This window comes from Brettanomyces nanus, chromosome 4 (assembly GCF_011074865.1).
Source record: "Brettanomyces nanus chromosome 4, complete sequence".
Taxonomy (NCBI): domain Eukaryota; kingdom Fungi; phylum Ascomycota; class Pichiomycetes; order Pichiales; family Pichiaceae; genus Brettanomyces; species Brettanomyces nanus.
The window spans coordinates 2,928,641-2,945,949 of NC_052377.1; the positions used below are offsets into that span (position 1 = coordinate 2,928,641).

General features: G+C 41.9%; 11 protein-coding genes across 11 annotated transcripts; 8 read left to right on the forward strand and 3 right to left on the reverse strand.

Annotated features, from left to right (window-relative positions):
• Window positions 1-23: 23 nt before the first annotated feature.
• Window positions 24-1,622, reverse strand: DLD2 (D-lactate ferricytochrome c oxidoreductase; the record flags this gene model as incomplete). The annotated part of the gene is made up of 1 exon (XM_038924865.1): window positions 24-1,622. The coding sequence occupies one exon, from the start codon at window positions 1,620-1,622 to the stop codon at window positions 24-26; it is 1,599 nt and encodes a 532-aa protein (XP_038780793.1).
• Window positions 1,623-1,983: 361 nt separating this feature from the next.
• Window positions 1,984-3,798, forward strand: FOA43_004636 (uncharacterized protein; the record flags this gene model as incomplete). The annotated part of the gene is made up of 1 exon (XM_038924866.1): window positions 1,984-3,798. One exon carries the CDS (start codon window positions 1,984-1,986, stop codon window positions 3,796-3,798), a length of 1,815 nt encoding a protein of 604 aa, XP_038780794.1.
• A 78-nt stretch (window positions 3,799-3,876) lies between these two features.
• FOA43_004637 (uncharacterized protein) lies at window positions 3,877-5,028 on the forward strand (the record flags this gene model as incomplete). Its single annotated transcript, XM_038924867.1, has 1 exon — window positions 3,877-5,028. The coding sequence occupies one exon, from the start codon at window positions 3,877-3,879 to the stop codon at window positions 5,026-5,028; it is 1,152 nt and encodes a 383-aa protein (XP_038780795.1).
• A 63-nt stretch (window positions 5,029-5,091) lies between these two features.
• FOA43_004638 (uncharacterized protein) lies at window positions 5,092-6,309 on the reverse strand (the record flags this gene model as incomplete). The annotated part of the gene is made up of 1 exon (XM_038924868.1): window positions 5,092-6,309. One exon carries the CDS (start codon window positions 6,307-6,309, stop codon window positions 5,092-5,094), a length of 1,218 nt encoding a protein of 405 aa, XP_038780796.1.
• A 227-nt stretch (window positions 6,310-6,536) lies between these two features.
• FOA43_004639 (uncharacterized protein) lies at window positions 6,537-7,382 on the forward strand (the record flags this gene model as incomplete). Its single annotated transcript, XM_038924869.1, has 1 exon — window positions 6,537-7,382. One exon carries the CDS (start codon window positions 6,537-6,539, stop codon window positions 7,380-7,382), a length of 846 nt encoding a protein of 281 aa, XP_038780797.1.
• A 291-nt stretch (window positions 7,383-7,673) lies between these two features.
• FOA43_004640 (uncharacterized protein) lies at window positions 7,674-9,245 on the forward strand (the record flags this gene model as incomplete). Its single annotated transcript, XM_038924870.1, has 1 exon — window positions 7,674-9,245. One exon carries the CDS (start codon window positions 7,674-7,676, stop codon window positions 9,243-9,245), a length of 1,572 nt encoding a protein of 523 aa, XP_038780798.1.
• Window positions 9,246-9,298: 53 nt separating this feature from the next.
• FOA43_004641 (uncharacterized protein) lies at window positions 9,299-10,183 on the reverse strand (the record flags this gene model as incomplete). Its single annotated transcript, XM_038924871.1, has 1 exon — window positions 9,299-10,183. The coding sequence occupies one exon, from the start codon at window positions 10,181-10,183 to the stop codon at window positions 9,299-9,301; it is 885 nt and encodes a 294-aa protein (XP_038780799.1).
• A 333-nt stretch (window positions 10,184-10,516) lies between these two features.
• On the forward strand, window positions 10,517-11,821 carry FOA43_004642 (uncharacterized protein; the record flags this gene model as incomplete). Its single annotated transcript, XM_038924872.1, is given in 2 exon segments — window positions 10,517-10,524; window positions 10,540-11,821. The coding sequence occupies 2 exon segments, from the start codon at window positions 10,517-10,519 to the stop codon at window positions 11,819-11,821; spliced, it is 1,290 nt and encodes a 429-aa protein (XP_038780800.1).
• Window positions 11,822-12,189: 368 nt separating this feature from the next.
• On the forward strand, window positions 12,190-13,671 carry FOA43_004643 (uncharacterized protein; the record flags this gene model as incomplete). The annotated part of the gene is made up of 1 exon (XM_038924873.1): window positions 12,190-13,671. One exon carries the CDS (start codon window positions 12,190-12,192, stop codon window positions 13,669-13,671), a length of 1,482 nt encoding a protein of 493 aa, XP_038780801.1.
• A 717-nt stretch (window positions 13,672-14,388) lies between these two features.
• FOA43_004644 (uncharacterized protein) lies at window positions 14,389-15,870 on the forward strand (the record flags this gene model as incomplete). The annotated part of the gene is made up of 1 exon (XM_038924874.1): window positions 14,389-15,870. One exon carries the CDS (start codon window positions 14,389-14,391, stop codon window positions 15,868-15,870), a length of 1,482 nt encoding a protein of 493 aa, XP_038780802.1.
• Window positions 15,871-15,991: 121 nt separating this feature from the next.
• Window positions 15,992-17,254, forward strand: FOA43_004645 (uncharacterized protein; the record flags this gene model as incomplete). Its single annotated transcript, XM_038924875.1, has 1 exon — window positions 15,992-17,254. The coding sequence occupies one exon, from the start codon at window positions 15,992-15,994 to the stop codon at window positions 17,252-17,254; it is 1,263 nt and encodes a 420-aa protein (XP_038780803.1).
• Window positions 17,255-17,309: the final 55 nt, after the last annotated feature.

A 17,309-nucleotide genomic window follows, 5' to 3' on the forward strand; every position in this document is an offset into this window, starting at 1 on the left:
CTTATTCAATACCATAACGTTCTCTATATATACTTATATGGATTCATGATTCCATTTGGATCATAATGCTTCTTTAAATCCTTAATCATCTGAATCTCCACTGGACTCTTCGAATACTGGATGTAGTGCTTCTTTTGGAATCCGAGACCATGCTCTGCACTGATTGATCCTCTCTCCTTTTGAACCTGTTCATAAACAAACGGTTCCAACGCCGTTTCCACCTTCTTATTATACTCCCTAACACAAACATTCAAGTGCAAGTTACCATCTCCAACGTGACCGTATCCAATGGCATCCACAACAGGCATACCTGTATCCTCCTGGGACATTAATTGCCTCTCTCCAAGTTGCTTTCTCACTGTTTCAACTAACGAGTACATCTTAGGCAATGGAAGAGACACATCATACTTATACACGCCTCCATCGATAGTGGAGGCCTCACTAACAGATTCTCGCCACTTCCACAAGGTCCGAAGCTGTGATTCGTCCTGAGAAACAACACCATCGGCCACAGTTCCGTCTTCCATCACGCTCTCTAAAAACGACTCTAGCTTCTCATCATCATGCTCTTTCTTAGACCCTGCCACCTCAATAAGGACGTAGAAGGGATACTCCGGAACTTCATTTTCATCATCTGGAGACAAGGGATGAGCCATTTTGAGAAATCTGGAGGCAAACACCTGAGATCCACGATCCATAAACTCGAATGCAGACAAAACTTCGCAAAGTTCATTTCTGGCCTTCTTAAAGGTTTCTTGAACCTGTTCATAGCTTTCCAATCCTAAGAAAGCCACGTTTACAGATTTAGGACGAGCTGGGCAGAGAATTGAGACTCCCGTTATGATACCAATAGTACCTTCAGAACCAATGAATAGCTGCTTCAAATCATATCCTGTATTATCCTTTCTAAGCGAGTGCATTGAATCGTAGATGGTACCGTCAGGAAGAACAGCTTCGAGTCCAAGAACGGAACCGTGCAAGGATCCGTATCTAAGCAATCTCAAGCCACCAGCATTAGTAGCTACATTACCACCTATGAAACAGGAACCCTTTGCACCTAAATCTAAAGGAAAAATATGGTCATGTTCCGCTAGATAACCATCAGCATTCTCCAAAATGACACCAGCATCCGCCTTAAACATACCAGAAGCCTCATCAAAGGACCTGACTTTATTCATATTGGCAATGCTGATCACAATTTCATCAAAAACAGGAACAGAGCCACCGACCAATCCTGTGTTACCTCCCTGAGGAACCACTGCCAACTTGTGCTGGTTACAATACCTGAGTAACTGCGAAATCTGTTCGGTTGTCTTTGGTTTCAACACAACTTTAGACTGTCCTTTGTATTTTCTCATCCAATCTTCGTTGTAGGCATCCAAATCATCGGTAAGAACCTGATTATCACCAACTATAGACCGGAAAAACAAGACATCCGAGTTGGAGACCTTAGCGAAATCAGGATTTCGATGCGTATTGGGATACGTAGTAGATGTAAGATTGATGGTTTTTGTAGCGTAACCAGCCTTTAACCAAAGAGAACTGGTAGCATCAAAACCAATCCGACTTCCTACACCTATATGGCTAGCAATTGCACGTGTGCAGAATAATTTAAACGACATGAATAAAGAAAGTTGAGATGAAGCGGAAGCAATTTATTCGTGGTCAAGAGTCAAATTTGATATTTCAACGTCCCGGGAAGAGTTGAATCACATAAATAAATATGCATATATTAAGCTGCATAAATTCACCCCGTGAAATATGATATATTTCTCCGTTTGTCCCTGACTTACTGAGAGCGGCTGATAATTAAGACTTGACAGGGACTGGCTTCATCAAAGGTCTGTTCCATTTATCCAGATTACTCATAGCAAAGAGCTACCAGAAGTTTGCAAAAGTTTCCACAGCACAAAACTGAGTCGGCTTCCAGACTATTGGCCCAATATCCTATCAGTTACTTTGTAGCGTTAGACCATACAAGTCATGATATCAACTTCGACCTCATCGGCATCACTTTCGTCGGTTTTTTCTTCTGCTACTTCGACTTCTGATGTGGCACCTGCAGAATCCCTCAAGTTAGTCATCGTGTGCGTAGGTTTACCGGCCCGTGGAAAGTCCTACATCACTAAGAAACTTCAGCGGTACTTCAACTGGTCTCAGTTCAACACCAAAATCTTTAATGTCGGTAACACACGACGTCAGAAGCATGCAGGTCCGAGTGATTACCCAATTTTGGGTCCTACGACGATGCCCGCGACGACGACAATGCATAATGCCAACTTCTTTGACGCCAGCAACAAGAGAAGCTTTACACTGCGTGAAAAATGGGCACGTGAGACTTTGGACAGACTTCTGGATTTCCTACTGTACGAGGAAGGAAACGTGGGGATCTTTGATGCAACAAATACTACAAAACAACGACGCCGCTGGATTATAGAGACAGTTACACAGCGTATGAGAGGTTCTGCGAAAATCCTTTTTCTAGAGAGTATTTGTACTGATAACGAGTTGATCGAAAAGAACATTCATTTGAAGCTTATGGGTCCGGACTATCGGAAAATGGACAGAAATCTTGCACTTGAAGACTTTAGAAAGAGATTGCACAATTATGAACAGGTCTATGAGACTATCGATGAGGATGAAGAGGCAGAAAATGAAGTTTATGGCATACAGTACGTCAAAATTGTTAATGCAGGAAAGAAGCTAGTTTCCTACAATATTAGTGGGTATCTATCATCACAGTGTGTTTTCTTTTTACTTAATTTCAACCTTTCGGACCGTCAAATTTGGCTCACAACAAATGGAGAGAGTCAAGATAATGTTGAACATATCCAGGGAGGAGATTCAGGTCTTTCCTCTAAAGGTTGGAAGTTTGCCAAAGCTTTACCGAAGTTTATAGGCAAGAAAAGGCAGGAATTCAAACTTCGGCAGTTGAACAAACAATTCATTAAGGACGCGGAGTTTGCCTGTTTCCACGATAGGCCTCAAATGGAACCTAAATTCAATGTTTGGACATCAACATTGGAAAGGACAAATGAAACAGTTCGATTTTTCCCTCGAAACGAGTACCACCTCAAAGCATTTAAAATGTTGAATGATATGTGTTACGGGTCCTTTGATTCAACCGCTGAAGTAGAAATTAGAGACAACCACATCGACGACTATCGAAATATGATGCAGAATAAGCTCAGTTATAGATTTCCAGGACTTGGAGGAGAATCTCATTTGGATGTCATTGCCAGATTGAGACCGATAATAGTAGAATTGGAGCGGTTAAAAGACCACGTTCTCATAGTTTCGCATAGAGTGATCATCCGTGTGTTAATATGCTATTTTATGAATCTTAGCAAAGAAATGTTGACAGAGCTTGATGTTCAACACGACTACGTCTACTGTATTGAACCAAAACCGTATGGATTGGACCTAAAGATATGGCAGTACGATGAAGTGACGGACGATTTCTATGAGGTGGATGAAATAGAGTTGATGCAGAGGAAAAGAAGAAGAGCCTCCCTTAGTGTTGATAATCATTACAAACCAGTACTAAGGAGTGAGCTAGATGCTTCCACTGAAGACGTTGATGAAGATACCCTTACTGAACAACAGTCCAATCAAATGGATATCAAGCAGTATCAGAAGGTTTTTTGTGAGAGATCTGATTCTCAATGCTATGAATTTGCCGATTCCAATGATACTGGTAGTGGTACCAGCCAGTTGGATAGAGAGGTGAAAAAAATCATGGCTAACCAGGAGCTGGTGAAGGAAATATGTAAACAGTTTGCTCTTAAAGCGCAATAAAATATATTGATCGATATTTAACTCAATTCTCTTTTTCATTGAACTCTTTACCTTAACGCCTCGACGTTCTTACTCAATATGCTGTCAATATCTTTAGCCTCGGAGCTTCCTGCCACTTCTTACTCCCAGCACATTGATAAAACACAGCTCAATTTCACTTCTGCCTCTAAAGTGCCCCTGTTCTACTCTCACCATGCTTCTAACTTGACTCACCAAGATGATAAACCTTGGAAAAGAAATCCACATTACTTCAAAAAGGTCCATCTCTCACTGCAGGCGCTTATCAAGATGACACTTCATGCACGCTTGGGCGGCCCGTTGGAGATTATGGGAATGCTCACGGGAAAATACATTAACAACGAACTTGTCGTGATGGACTGCTATGCACTTCCTGTTCATGGAACCGAGTCACGTGTAAATCCGTTAAACCAGGCCTACGAGTTTATGCTCAAATATCTTTCTTCATTACAAAAGAATCCCAATCGATCTGAGAATATCATTGGATGGTATCATTCACACCCAAGTTTTGGTTGTTGGCTTAGTGGAATCGATGTTCAAACACAGAAACTTAACCAGAACTTTCAGGATCCATATATCGCCATAGTTGTGGATCCTGTCAAAAGTGTGAGACAAAAATTTATAGATATTGGCTGCTTTAGGACTTATTATGACCATAATAAGCTTGAATCAAATCGAAAGACCACCGATGTTGCTGCTACATTGGGAGATACAACTAAATCCATGAGTTCCACTAAGATCAAGGACTTTGGATATTATGCCGACCAGTATTACTCTCTTGAAATTGATGTTTTCAAGACTCCAGAGGATACCAAGATTCTTCAACTACTAGAGTCAAAATATTGGTTTAGTGGACTATGCAATCTGCGGTCTGATGATAAAATAATGAAGATGCAGCAGTGGGAAGAGCTTGGGAAGGCCATGGAACACAATAGTGGTACGATATTCAAACATTACAAGAAGATCGACTTACCTGCATTGGGCTCTTGCGAATCCCCTGTTTCCAAAATGAAGATGTTCAACAAACCACTTTCAGAGTTATCTTCACCAAGTTTAACAGCAGCAGGAAGTCCTCGATTGACATTAACATCTTCTGAGGATGTACAGAATGAAGGAACAGGAAAGTTGTTAGTTGACGAATTCAACGGAACATGTCTTGATGAATTGAAAAACTGCTTAATAAGAGAAGTGGAAGAGCAGCTATTTTCATGAAACTACGAAGAAAGGAGAGATCTTTTTTCTCAAAATGACTTTATTATCTAAATACCTCCTCCCCTACTTAGTTTCCTTATCGGTCTTCTGAAACTCACGTATTTGGTCCTTAGATTCCTGAGCCAATTTGACCAAGTTCTGGAACGCAGAAGTTAAATGATTGCTTCTTTCCTGCTTTTCATCTAACGATAATGCAGAGAAATCTTTGATAACTTTCTGATCCGTCGGCGTTCCATGGAAAACGAAATCTTCAGACTCGGAGTCAAAATCACTATCGGCAGAAGCTCTCAGGTCTCTCAACTTGGCTAATTTATTCTTCATCATAATCAATCTGACAGCCTTGCGTAATTTGGCCTCAGCATTGACTCCCTCCTGAATATTGGAGATGATATTGCGTTGCTCAGGAGGACTTTTCTTGTGTTCGAGATGATGGACTATCCAAGGATGCTCGAGCAACTTCTTGGCTGCGGGTCTACGACGGTTGTCGATATCCAAAGTCTTAACGATGAAATCTCTGGCTTCCTCAGAGATATCCTTCCAGTACTTCTGGTGAAACACGACAAAATTATTACTTCTCACCTCTTGGAGAAATTCCTCTGGAGTTTCTGCTCTAAATGGCGAATATCCGCCTATCAGAGTGTATGCAACGACACCTAAAGACCAAATGTCGCAGGCTTTAGTGTATCCTCCCTTACCAAGACCGTATAGGTCACCAAAACCCTCGCTAGCGTACACTTCTGGGGCAATATAGCCATAAGAACCAGCCAAACCTGTGATTTTCTCATTCCCTCCAGCAGAAATCTGCTTGGAAACACCAAAATCGGCCAACACCACTGGAGAACCCTCTTCCTTTGTCAGATATAATACATTTTCCGGTTTGATATCTCTATGAACAATTCCCTTAAAGTGAAGATAATCAATGGCAGTAAGTAATTGATAAACGATCTCACATGCATCGTACTCAGTAAAACAAGTCTTCTGTACTAGTCTCTCGAAGAGTTCGCCTCCTGTAGCCAATTGAGTCACTATATAGTAGTTATGCTTTGTTTCAAACCAATCTATCAAGCGAACGATATGGGGATGAGACACAACAGCCATTAGCTTAATCTCTCTTTCAACAACGTCCAAGTGACCTTTAAGCTTTGATTTGAGAATAATCTTGATGGCAACAGACTCGCCGCTCTTCTTCACCACAGCCTTACGAACAGTACCAAAGGATCCTGCCCCCAGCGTTTCCTGGAACTCATATTGACGCTTTTTGGATAAACCTATGAAAGACATGCTTGAAGAATAAGAAGACAGCAAGAGATGAAAGGAATGAGAGAATGAGGCGCGGAATTTAAGCAGAGCTGGTGGCACCTGCTTGAGTCCCCGGTAGAGTAGATAAGAACCCGGTAGAGAAGATAAGAACCCGGTAGAGATCGAGACACAATTTTTCACATAGTCACCATCAACTTAGCCTCTTTTCATAACCAGTGACTGAGTGGCAACCGACCGGTAATCAATCAATGCTCTCATCTTTTGTGCCCAAAGAAACTCTCAGCTCGGATTCTCAAACAAAGAAATTGGTTTTACTTGGAACCATCGATGACAAGGATGCGATTCTTCAGCTCGAGAAAACCCACTTTAGCAGTGATATACTACCGATATCTTCGTTTAACTTAGATGCACATAATGACGTGTACTATTGGGGAATGAACTCATTGAGACAGGACTTGGAAAAGAATCCTGCATGCAAATTTAACTTGATTTATCCGGCATCTGAGACTCATATTGCAAAATATAAGAAGCATCCTACTCATATGATAGTGGAGACCCCTGAAATGTACTCTACCATAGTGAAGCCTTATATAGAAACCCAAAAAGGGGACCGTATGCAATGGGTTCGCAATATTCTACACCATGGAGCAGAGAAGGAGCGTGTTGTTTTTCAGAATCAGGACTATACCATTCTACCGGACATGAAATGGGATGGAAGAACAATGGAATCCTTATATTTGGTATGCATAGTGAATCGAGATGATATTGCCTCAGTTAGAGACCTACGCTCAGAGGACGTTCCGTTTTTGGAAAGAGTTCAGAAGAGTATTTTGCACCAAGTGCCTACGAAATATGGGATTTCCAGCGATCAATTAAGGCTTTATATACATTACCAGCCATCGTTTTATCACTTCCATATCCACGTTGTCAATGCAGACTATACAGGAGTAGGCCATAGTATTTTGGCAGGTAAGGCAATTTTGTTGGGAGAAGTTATAGAGACTTTGAAATTACTAAAAGGAGGATATAGTGAGAAGACTATAGTGTATGAGATGAGTGAATCGCACGATTTATGGGGTCAGATGAAGCTTTAATGTATACCTATACCTGATGTACATTAATATATGACTTAATTTTAGCTTTGACTAATATTTCTTTTTTCTGCACATAAATGAAATTTCAATTACACCTCATCATATATATTCTGAAATACTCTCTTACTGATAGATATTAGGCAGTTTTATTTACTACCTGTTCTTCCACCAATGTGGAAAAAAAACAGTCAACAGGGATACCAGCATGCTCTTGGAGTAAGTAGTTATGGTGTTAGATTCGTTTTTGGCTTTTCTGTTACTAACAATTGACTACTCTTTTTTTACTAGGACATGTCCAGTTACAACGATTATGTTTTTAGCTCAGAAGAAAGTTCTGTGGATGATATTCAACAAAAAGATGGTGGCGGCAATATCGATAGTATGGGTGAAAAACGGCCCTCATTTTTCCGGTCATTGACTTCATTGGGACGATCTTCGCACGAATACTCCAGCGGAAATGTCCGTACTAGTATTAGCAGCAGTGACCATATAAATAGTAAGGAGATGGTGGACAATTCGAAAGCGGTGATTGGTGCAGGATTCAGTCACATGGATAGAGTACTTCCCGAGCAAATCAAGGCTAAGCATCATCATAGGAGCCACGAAAGACATCATCACCAGGCCGCTTTAGATGACGGACTAGGTGACGATAACGATTGGAATCCTGTGATCGAGCTACCCACGAGGAAAGTGAAGTCTCTAACTTCCACGACGAGATCTATTAAATCCTCACTTACCCCTTCTGTGGTTCCTCAGCCAGCATACACGGCTGCTTCTCCTAAAACGTCCAGCGTAGTGAGAGACCCGGACTACCCTTGCATTCGCCCTGATTGGCCAGAACTACTGAACGATCCGTATGGTATTCTCACCAAATTGCAACCTCCCGAACATGATCGAATTCGGTATGGAAAAATTGTTAGAGCACTCACTAAACAGCCGTTCGACATGTATGAACTTAAGAAGCAGACTTGGGGCGGAATACCTCAGTGTGTCAGATCACTAGTATGGCAGATCCTCGTGGGATATTTACCCGTCAATATGAATACCAGAGGGTCGGTTTTAAGTAGAAAACGAAAAGAATACGTCAAGAGCATCACACAACTATTTCAAGGATCTAAAGATGAAGCAGTGTGGCATCAGATCAAGATAGATGTGCCACGAACAAACCCTGGCACCAAGTTGTACTCATATGAGAGCACGCATAGATCTTTGGAGAGGATATTGTATCTCTGGGCAGTTAGACATCCTGCCAGCGGATATGTTCAGGGTATAAACGACTTGGTTACACCATTTTTCCAGGTGTTCTTGGCCAACTATCTTGTCAAAATGGAGGATATCGAGATCATCGACCCTCATACATTACCCAAAGACCTTCTCAATGCAGTAGAGGCGGACACATACTGGTGCCTCACTAAAGTGCTTGATACAATTCAGGACAATTACATACATGAGCAACCAGGAATTATACGGCAGATTAAAGAGCTAAAAGATCTAATTACACGGGATGAACCGGTTCTAGCACAGCATTTAGAAGATGAAAACTTGGATTTTATCCAATTTGCTTTCAGATGGATGAACTGTCTGTTAATGAGAGAATTCGATCTTCATCTAATTATCAGAATGTGGGACACCTACTTGTCGGATTTCCCCAACGGGTTTAGTACGTTCCACGTCTATGTATGTTGCGCATACCTAAGGAGGTTCGGTCCGCAACTGGTGAATATGGAATTCCAAGATATCATTATGTTTTTGCAGGATAGTTCAAAGACACGTGATTGGACCGAGGAAGATATAGAGATGATGCTAAGCGAAGCGTACGTTTGGCAGAGTTTGTACGAGAATGCACTGGCTCATCTCAAATAGTCATAAGGATGTTGTCTATTCTATTTATTTATTTTTGTTTGTCTATTTTCAAATTAATAGCTGTATTCTCTTTTGGCTGCCTCGATGAGATTGTGTAGAACCATTACCACAGTCATAGGGCCAACTCCGCCGGGAACGGGGGTAATCTTAGAGGCCTTTTCTTTGCAGGAGTCAAAATCTACATCTCCCACCAATCTATGGCCGGACTTCTTTGTGGAATCAGGCACAAAATTAGTACCAACATCTATGATGACGACACCAGGCCTCACATCATCAGCAGTAACAAAATTAACTCTACCTACAGCGCTGACGATGATGTCAGCATGAGACAAGAAGAAACGCTTCTGTTCGGGTGTAGATTTGGAGTGGATTATAGTGACAGTAGCACCTCTTTTCTCCAACAATTTTGCCATTGGACCTCCAACAATGTCGGATCGACCACAGACAACGACGGTTCTACCTTGAATTTGAACTTTTTCATGGTCCAACATGAACAGTATACCCTTTGGAGTGCAAGGGATCTGCAAAGGAACAGCACTGCGCTTGAAAATGGCAGCCATATTCAATTGAGAGAACCCATCAACGTCTTTGGACTGTTTGACAGAATTGGTGATCAACTCTTCGTCGATATGTCCAGGTAAAGGTAGTTGAACAAGTATTCCATGAACGGAGGTATCATCGTTTAATTGATGAAGTTTCTCAACAAGTTCATCTTGACCGACTTCAGAGTTAAACTTAAGAAGTTCACCTTCAATTCCAACCTCTTTACATGATTTCAACTTCATTCTCACATAAGTGGAAGAATCAGGTCTCTCACCAACCTGAACGATGACTAATTTAGGAAGGAAATCCGGATGGGACTTTTTGATCTCAAAAATTTCATCTTTGATACTCTGACGAAGTTCCGTGCTGATGGCTTTACCGTTAATGAGAGTCATTATTATTGAAGGTATGAAATGCAGGAGAATAAAAGCACTTTACAAGCCAAACAAGTGAAAAAACTCATCACCAAAAACTTGTCCCTCATAAATTCGCATAAAACATAAAATGCATAAATCCCATAAAACTTCAAAGGATGGACGGACGATCTGCAAAAGAGAAGAAACCTGAAATAAGAAAATCAAATTTCAAATTTCAATTTTAACTATTGAAATTTTGAAGAGTCGCACGAGCGCGCGCGCGCGTCCTTGTAGACGAGAAAAACACCTAAAAATGCACAGAGTAAAATAAATCGGAGCACTTTAGGGCAACAGTAAGTTTCTTTCAACAAGATGTCATTGTCTGGAAGGATAAGCGCAGAAGATAAAGAACTTGAAGAAGGGCATATCTCTCAAAGCACTCCAGAAAGATGTGGAAGTGGGAAGGAGAACTTGAAGGATCTTATGAATCCCAGTAGATCTTTAATTGAGGAGGTCAAGGAGCAGATACCTGATAGAGAAATGACCGCCAAGGTCTACGAGTCTAAAGATTATCAGAAGGCCGTTTCCAAGCTTTTAGGAGTCACACTAACGAAATGGCCTTATAAAGAAGATTCACTTAAAGCAATGATAGAATTAAAGAAGGAGCAGGATCGAACCAAGGCTGAGGAAATACGATGTCGAGCATTAAAGGCTTCATTAGAGCTATTGAACAGAGCCCATGCTATTGGGGTTCCACCGAATATGATACCGGTGTTATTTAGTAGTGTTGAAGAGGTGGATGTGAGGAAAAGAATCGAAGGATGGGGGGGCAGTAGTAGCATACAGAATAAAGCAGCCACTGGAGTCGTTGGAGCTGCTGGAGCTGCTGGAGCTGTTGGAGACTCTAAAAGCACTGGAAGCACTGGAAGCACTGGAAGCACTGGAGCCACTGGTCACATAACTCCACCTTCCTCTAATTCTAGAGCATTGCATCAACGCTCTCACACCATTTCTGGTGTCGTTGGTTCTACTTCTGTGTGGAAAGTCAATCTTCCTCAACAGCAGCAGTTCCAATTTCATCACTGGGCAGGTCCTACACATTCTGCGTCTTCCAACACTGATTTCATGTCATTCTCGCATTCCAGAGCACCCAGTAAGGACACTATTCGCATTAAAGAAGAGAATGAACTTGATACTACAGCAGCTGACACCTCGGCAGTGTCTATAAATGCCAGTCCTGTGACGTCAATCAAGCGTAAGATGTCGGATATAGACACTCATTCACCCAAATTTTTTTTGCATAGCCGTTCCAGATCAATTGATACCTCTACTGATATGTACAGTCACAAACGTAACAAATCTGAGGCTAGTGCCACAAACACTGCTACAAGTGCATCTACATCAGCAAACATACCCCCTTTAGGTTCTCCCTACTTCTACAGAGGAACACAAATATCACAGGTATCACCAATTAGACCTGGCTATTACCCCCCTCCTCCTCCTGCTCCTGGTCCTGCTCCAAATAGGGGTCCATTCCAGCAGTCTATACCTCCTCCAAGTCAACCAACTTATTACTATCCTCCTTCTCCATATTACAGGCAACAACAGCAGAATTATAAATTCCCAGAGTCTCCCGCCCTTGTTATGAAGAAGAACAAGGATGAAAAAAGCGAGTGATTGGAAGCAAAGGCATGATATGATGCCTATATGACGTAGTAGAGTCTAGGCATATTCGGGAAATTCGGTATATTCGCGCCGAATTATACTACTTAGTATACGTTTTATTCATCGGAATTAGGTATATATATATATATATATATATAATGGACTTAATAGGTTGGACTAATGGTAAGACAACTAAAAAAATATAGCTGATATCCCGATCTCAAAAACTGCTGAATAGCCAGTACGAAAGTTTGAAAGCCGAATCCCGAACACAACACCGTTGAAAAAAAAGAAAGAATAAAAAAAGAGTATTAAGGCCGTTGATAACTCAGAATCGTTACTCTCATATTTGATATCATTTCTTCTCTCTTCACCGTGCTATGTCGTCTTCGTCTAGTGATTCCATTCAAATTGTGGAAACAGCGGGGTTGCAGCGGTTGAGTAAGCTAGACTCCAGGTTCTTGCGAAATGGTCTACCTTATACGATCCTAACACGAAATGAGAAATACGTACTCTCGTGCAACTTGGCACTTATGGGATTATGCTGTTCCATCACCATTTCCATTTATTTTGTGGCTTTGACACAACTACAGCTAGACTTTCATGTTACTGAAGAACAGATTAACTTAACCATTACTGCGTATTTGGTGTTTCAGGCTACTTCACCAGTCTTTGTATCTAACCTATCAGATCATTATGGAAGAAGACCTGTTCTTATAGTGTGCCTCACTGGAGGACTTGGTGCCAGTATAGGATTGGCACTCTGTAATACTTATTGGCTCTTAATGTTTTTGAGGTGCCTTTTGGGAGTATTTCTTTCCCCTATAGTGAGCATCAACTCCAGTGTGGTTGGAGATTTCACATCGGGTCGTGATAGAGGTGGATTTAGCGGAATAATAGGTGGATTCAGCGTGATAGGTCAAGGTATTGCACCCTTTTTGGGATCTTTGTTCGATGCTAGATGGGGATGGAGAGCAATATTTTGGTTTTGCGCTGCTTACAATGCACTTGTTCTCTTAGTAACCATCATCTTGTTGCCTGAGACCAAGCGTTCCATTGCAGGCAATATGAGTCATTTGCCCGATAAATGGATCCATCGTGCTCCCTCTCTAGTGCATTTTAGAGGGAGATTTACGGACACCGATGGAATCACCTTAGAGCCACCAATGCCTTCCAAGTATAACCCATTCGAGCCATTTTTTATGATGAAGGATTTGGACGTGACTCTAGTCTTACTTCCCTGTGCTCTTATGTATTCCACTTGGACAATGTCCCAGGCCAGTTTGACCACAAACCTTGCGAAGCAATACCATTTCTCCACGCTTAAGATAGGTCTATCCTTCTTCGCCCCTGGTTTTGGTACCATTACAGGTGCGTTGGTTAGTGGTAAATTGATGGATGTCCTCTATGGACGGATGAAAAAGCGTTATGTTGAGAAGTGGTCCACTAATCCAGAGGCAGAGCGACCTCCGTTCAACGTCATCAAGGCTAGACTTTCTCTTTACTATATCTGCTCTGCAATTGTGGTGGTGTTTGTTTTGGTATATGGCTGGTGCCTAAGATATCACGAGAGTGTAGCGATAATTCTAGTCTCTTCATTCATTTTCACTGTTTGCAGTATGTACCCTCTTAGTACTGCCATGACATTGATGGTTGATCTTCATCCGGAGAACTCTGGAGGTTCTACCTCCTTAAATAATTTCTACAGATGCGGATTGGGTGCTATATTTGTTTCCTGCTTGACTAAGATGAATGCTGCCATGGGAATAGGGGGAACTTTCACTTTTATGTCGGGATTATGCGCATTTAGTACGGGACTAATATGGCTGGTTTTAAAAAGAAGTGAAGCACGCACCAAGTGAAGGCAAGCGCAAACACTGATGATAGAATATCATACATTACATTAGATCTCATAGTGAAGTCTCAATTTTCAGATTTAGTCGCGAAATCCTTGACTTAAAAGGGAAATTGTATACTTTGTTCTTTACTTTACATTACTTTAAGCCTCTTTGGTCATGTCCCCTCATATGAAGCCTGTCGAATATGTCTCTACCTATTGTGAATTAGTCCGAGGAAGATCAATATAGTTTCCCTGAGGCCTGTTTACTACCCTGCTCCTCTTCCCCCGAGCAGGGTACATTTTCGTACTCTATACCTCCTCCAAGTCAGCCAACTTATTACTATCCTCCTTCTCCATATTACAGGCAACAACAGCAGAACTATAAATTTCCAGAGACTCCGGCTCTTGTCATAAGGAAGAACGAGTGATTGGAAAGGCATGACTCTTACATCATTCTCTGCTATCTCTTCCTTCGCAACTACCGCCCTCTCGGCATACTCGGCCTATTCGGTATATTCGCACCGAATCATGTTCGTCAATATATATATATATGTGCAGCTATATTCCATCGGCTTGCTAGGTTGTAATCATGACAAGATAGATATTTTGAGTTCAGAGATAGCAGAGAAGCTAGTTCGGACATCGGAAATCGTTGGACATAAAGGAAGGACTAAAGCATATCAAGACCCTTGATATTTGCGAATCTTTATTTTGGCATTTCTTCTCTATTCACTGTACCATGTCCTCTTCATCGAAAGATTCTACTAGCGATCCGGAGGCACTGCAGATGCACCGATTAACAAAGTTAGATTCCAGGGTCCTAGATAACGGTCTCCCCTATACGATCCTAACACGAAATGAGAAATACGTACTCTCGTGCAACTTGGCACTTATGGGATTATGCTGTTCTATCACCATTTCCATCTACTGGGTGGCCTTGACACAACTACAGCGAGACTTTCATGTTACTGAAGAACAGATTAACTTAACCATTACTGCGTATTTGGTGTTTCAGGCTACTTCACCAGTCTTTGTATCTAACCTATCAGATCATTATGGAAGAAGACCTGTTCTTATAGTGTGCCTCACTGGAGGACTTGGTGCCAGTATAGGATTGGCACTCTGTAATACTTATTGGCTCCTAATGCTTTTGAGGTGCCTTTTGGGAGTATTTCTTGCACCTATAATAAGCATCAATTCCAGTGTAATTGGAGATTTCACATCTGGTCGTGATAGAGGTGGATTCGTTGGGGTTGTTGGTGGATTCAGCGTGATAGGTCAAGGTATCGCACCCTTTTTGGGATCTTTGTTCGATGCTAGATGGGGATGGAGAGCAATATTTTGGTTTTGCGCTGCTTACAATGCACTTGTTCTCTTAGTAACCATCATCTTGTTGCCTGAGACCAAGCGTTCCATTGCAGGCAATATGAGTCATTTGCCCGATAAATGGATCCATCGTGCCCCATCTCTAGTGCATTTTAGAGGGAGATTCACGGACACTCTTGGAACTACCTTAGAGCCACCGATGCCTGCTAAGTATAACCCATTGGAGCCATTTCTCATGATGAAGGATTTGGACGTGACTTTAATCTTACTTCCCTGTGCTCTTATGTATTCCACCTGGACAATGTCCCAGGCCAGTTTGACCACAAACCTAGCGAAGAACTACCATTTCTCCACACTTAAGATTGGTCTATCCTTCTTCGCTCCCGGTTTTGGTACCATTATAGGTGCGTTGGTTAGTGGTAAATTGATGGATGTCTTCTATAGACGGATGAAAAAGCGTTATGTTGAGAAGTGGTCCACTAATCCAGAGGCAGAGCGACCTCCGTTCAACGTCATCAAGGCTAGACTTTCTCTTTACTATATCTGCTCTGCAATTGGGGGGGTGTTTGTTTTGATATATGGCTGGTGCCTAAGATATCACGAGAGTGTAGCGATAATTCTAGTCTCTTCGTTCATTTTCACCGTGTCCTGCTTGTACCCTATGAATAGTGCCTCGACGTTGATGGTTGATCTTCATCCGGAGAGGTCCGGAAGTTCCACCTCCTTAAATAATTTCTACAGATGCGGATTGGGTGCTATATTTGTTTCCTGCTTGACTAAGATGAATGCTGCCATGGGAATAGGGGGAACTTTTACCTTTATGTCGGGATTATGCGCACTTAGTATGGGACTGATATGGCTCGTTTTAAGGAGAAGTGAAGCACGGGCTAAGTAGCATTTTAGATCGTTTAGTGAATTTTTTCAGATTTAGAGTAACTGTATAAATAGAACGCGAAATCCTTGACGAAGAAGGAAGTTGTATAGTTACGTTTCGTTCTTTACTACACATTACATTTATGCCTACTCATATTAAACTGCTCACTTTCAACTTGTGGGGACTTAAATACGTATCCCATCATCGAGAAGAGCGTCTGCATAGTATTGCCGATCGTCTTGCAAATGAATCATCCGAGGACGATTACGATATAGTTGCACTTCAGGAGGTGTGGTGCCTGGCCGATTGGGAGTATATTGACAAGGTTTGCGAGACAAAATACCCATATAGAAGATGCTTTTCTTCTGGAATGATCTCTGGACCTGGTTTGGCCATACTATCACGTTTTCCTATAGCAGAAACGTTCATCTATCGCTACCCTGTTAATGGAAGACCTTCTGCTTTCTACCGGGGAGATTGGTATGTTGGGAAATCCGCCGCAGTCACTGTATTGGACGTTGACCAGGGTAAGGCTAAGATTGCAGTTGTCAATTCTCATATGCATGCACCGTATGCCCTTACAGGAGATGCTGCCTACTCGTGTCATAGAGCTGCTCAGGCATGGGATTTGGCCCAATTGGCACAACGGCTCACCCGGCAGGGACTTGGTGTCATTTTGGTGGGTGATTTAAACTCCAGACCCAGCTCATTACCATATAGGATCCTTTCGAACGTTGGCCAGCTTCGGGATTCTTGGAAAATGCTTCATGGATCTACAGATTTAGATAAAGTGGCTCATATGTCACCCGAAGATCAGATCAAACTTGCAGCTACGACATGCGATTCCATTCTTAACACATGGCGTGCGTCTCGTGCTCCTACTGAGGCTTGTAGACTAGATTATGCGCTTGTAGGAGGTAATAGATTGGTTCCAACAGACGCTGGAGTGGTTTTTACTGAAAGAATACCCAATGTGGGTTCGTACTCGGATCATTTTGGGTATACTGCCACCTTTGAGTTGATGGATGTGGTGAAGCAGAGCTTACAGAGTGTTGAAATAGATCATTCTGCTCTTCTGGCAGTCTACGATGACCTCACGGAGTTGCTAGTTGGTTACTTGATGACCACCTCTCAATGGCAGAGGAAATGGAGAATGTGGCATTTTGTCCTTTCCATGGTGGTTTTTATTGCCTTCATTCCAATCATTATAGTAGTTTCATACAGAGCACCGTGGTCGTCTGTAATCTTCTACGTGATTGGAAGTATTGTGGCGGTGACAGGAGTGATAGATGGACTTCTCTCGTTTTTGTTTGGAAGAAATGAGCAAAGAGCCATCAAGGAGGTGTTGATGCAGGTCAACGATAAGAGGGTGTATGAGAACTCACTATGTAAACACACTAAGTGAGATGATGTATTTTTTATTATATGATATGACTAGATATTTGTCGCATGTGTTATCA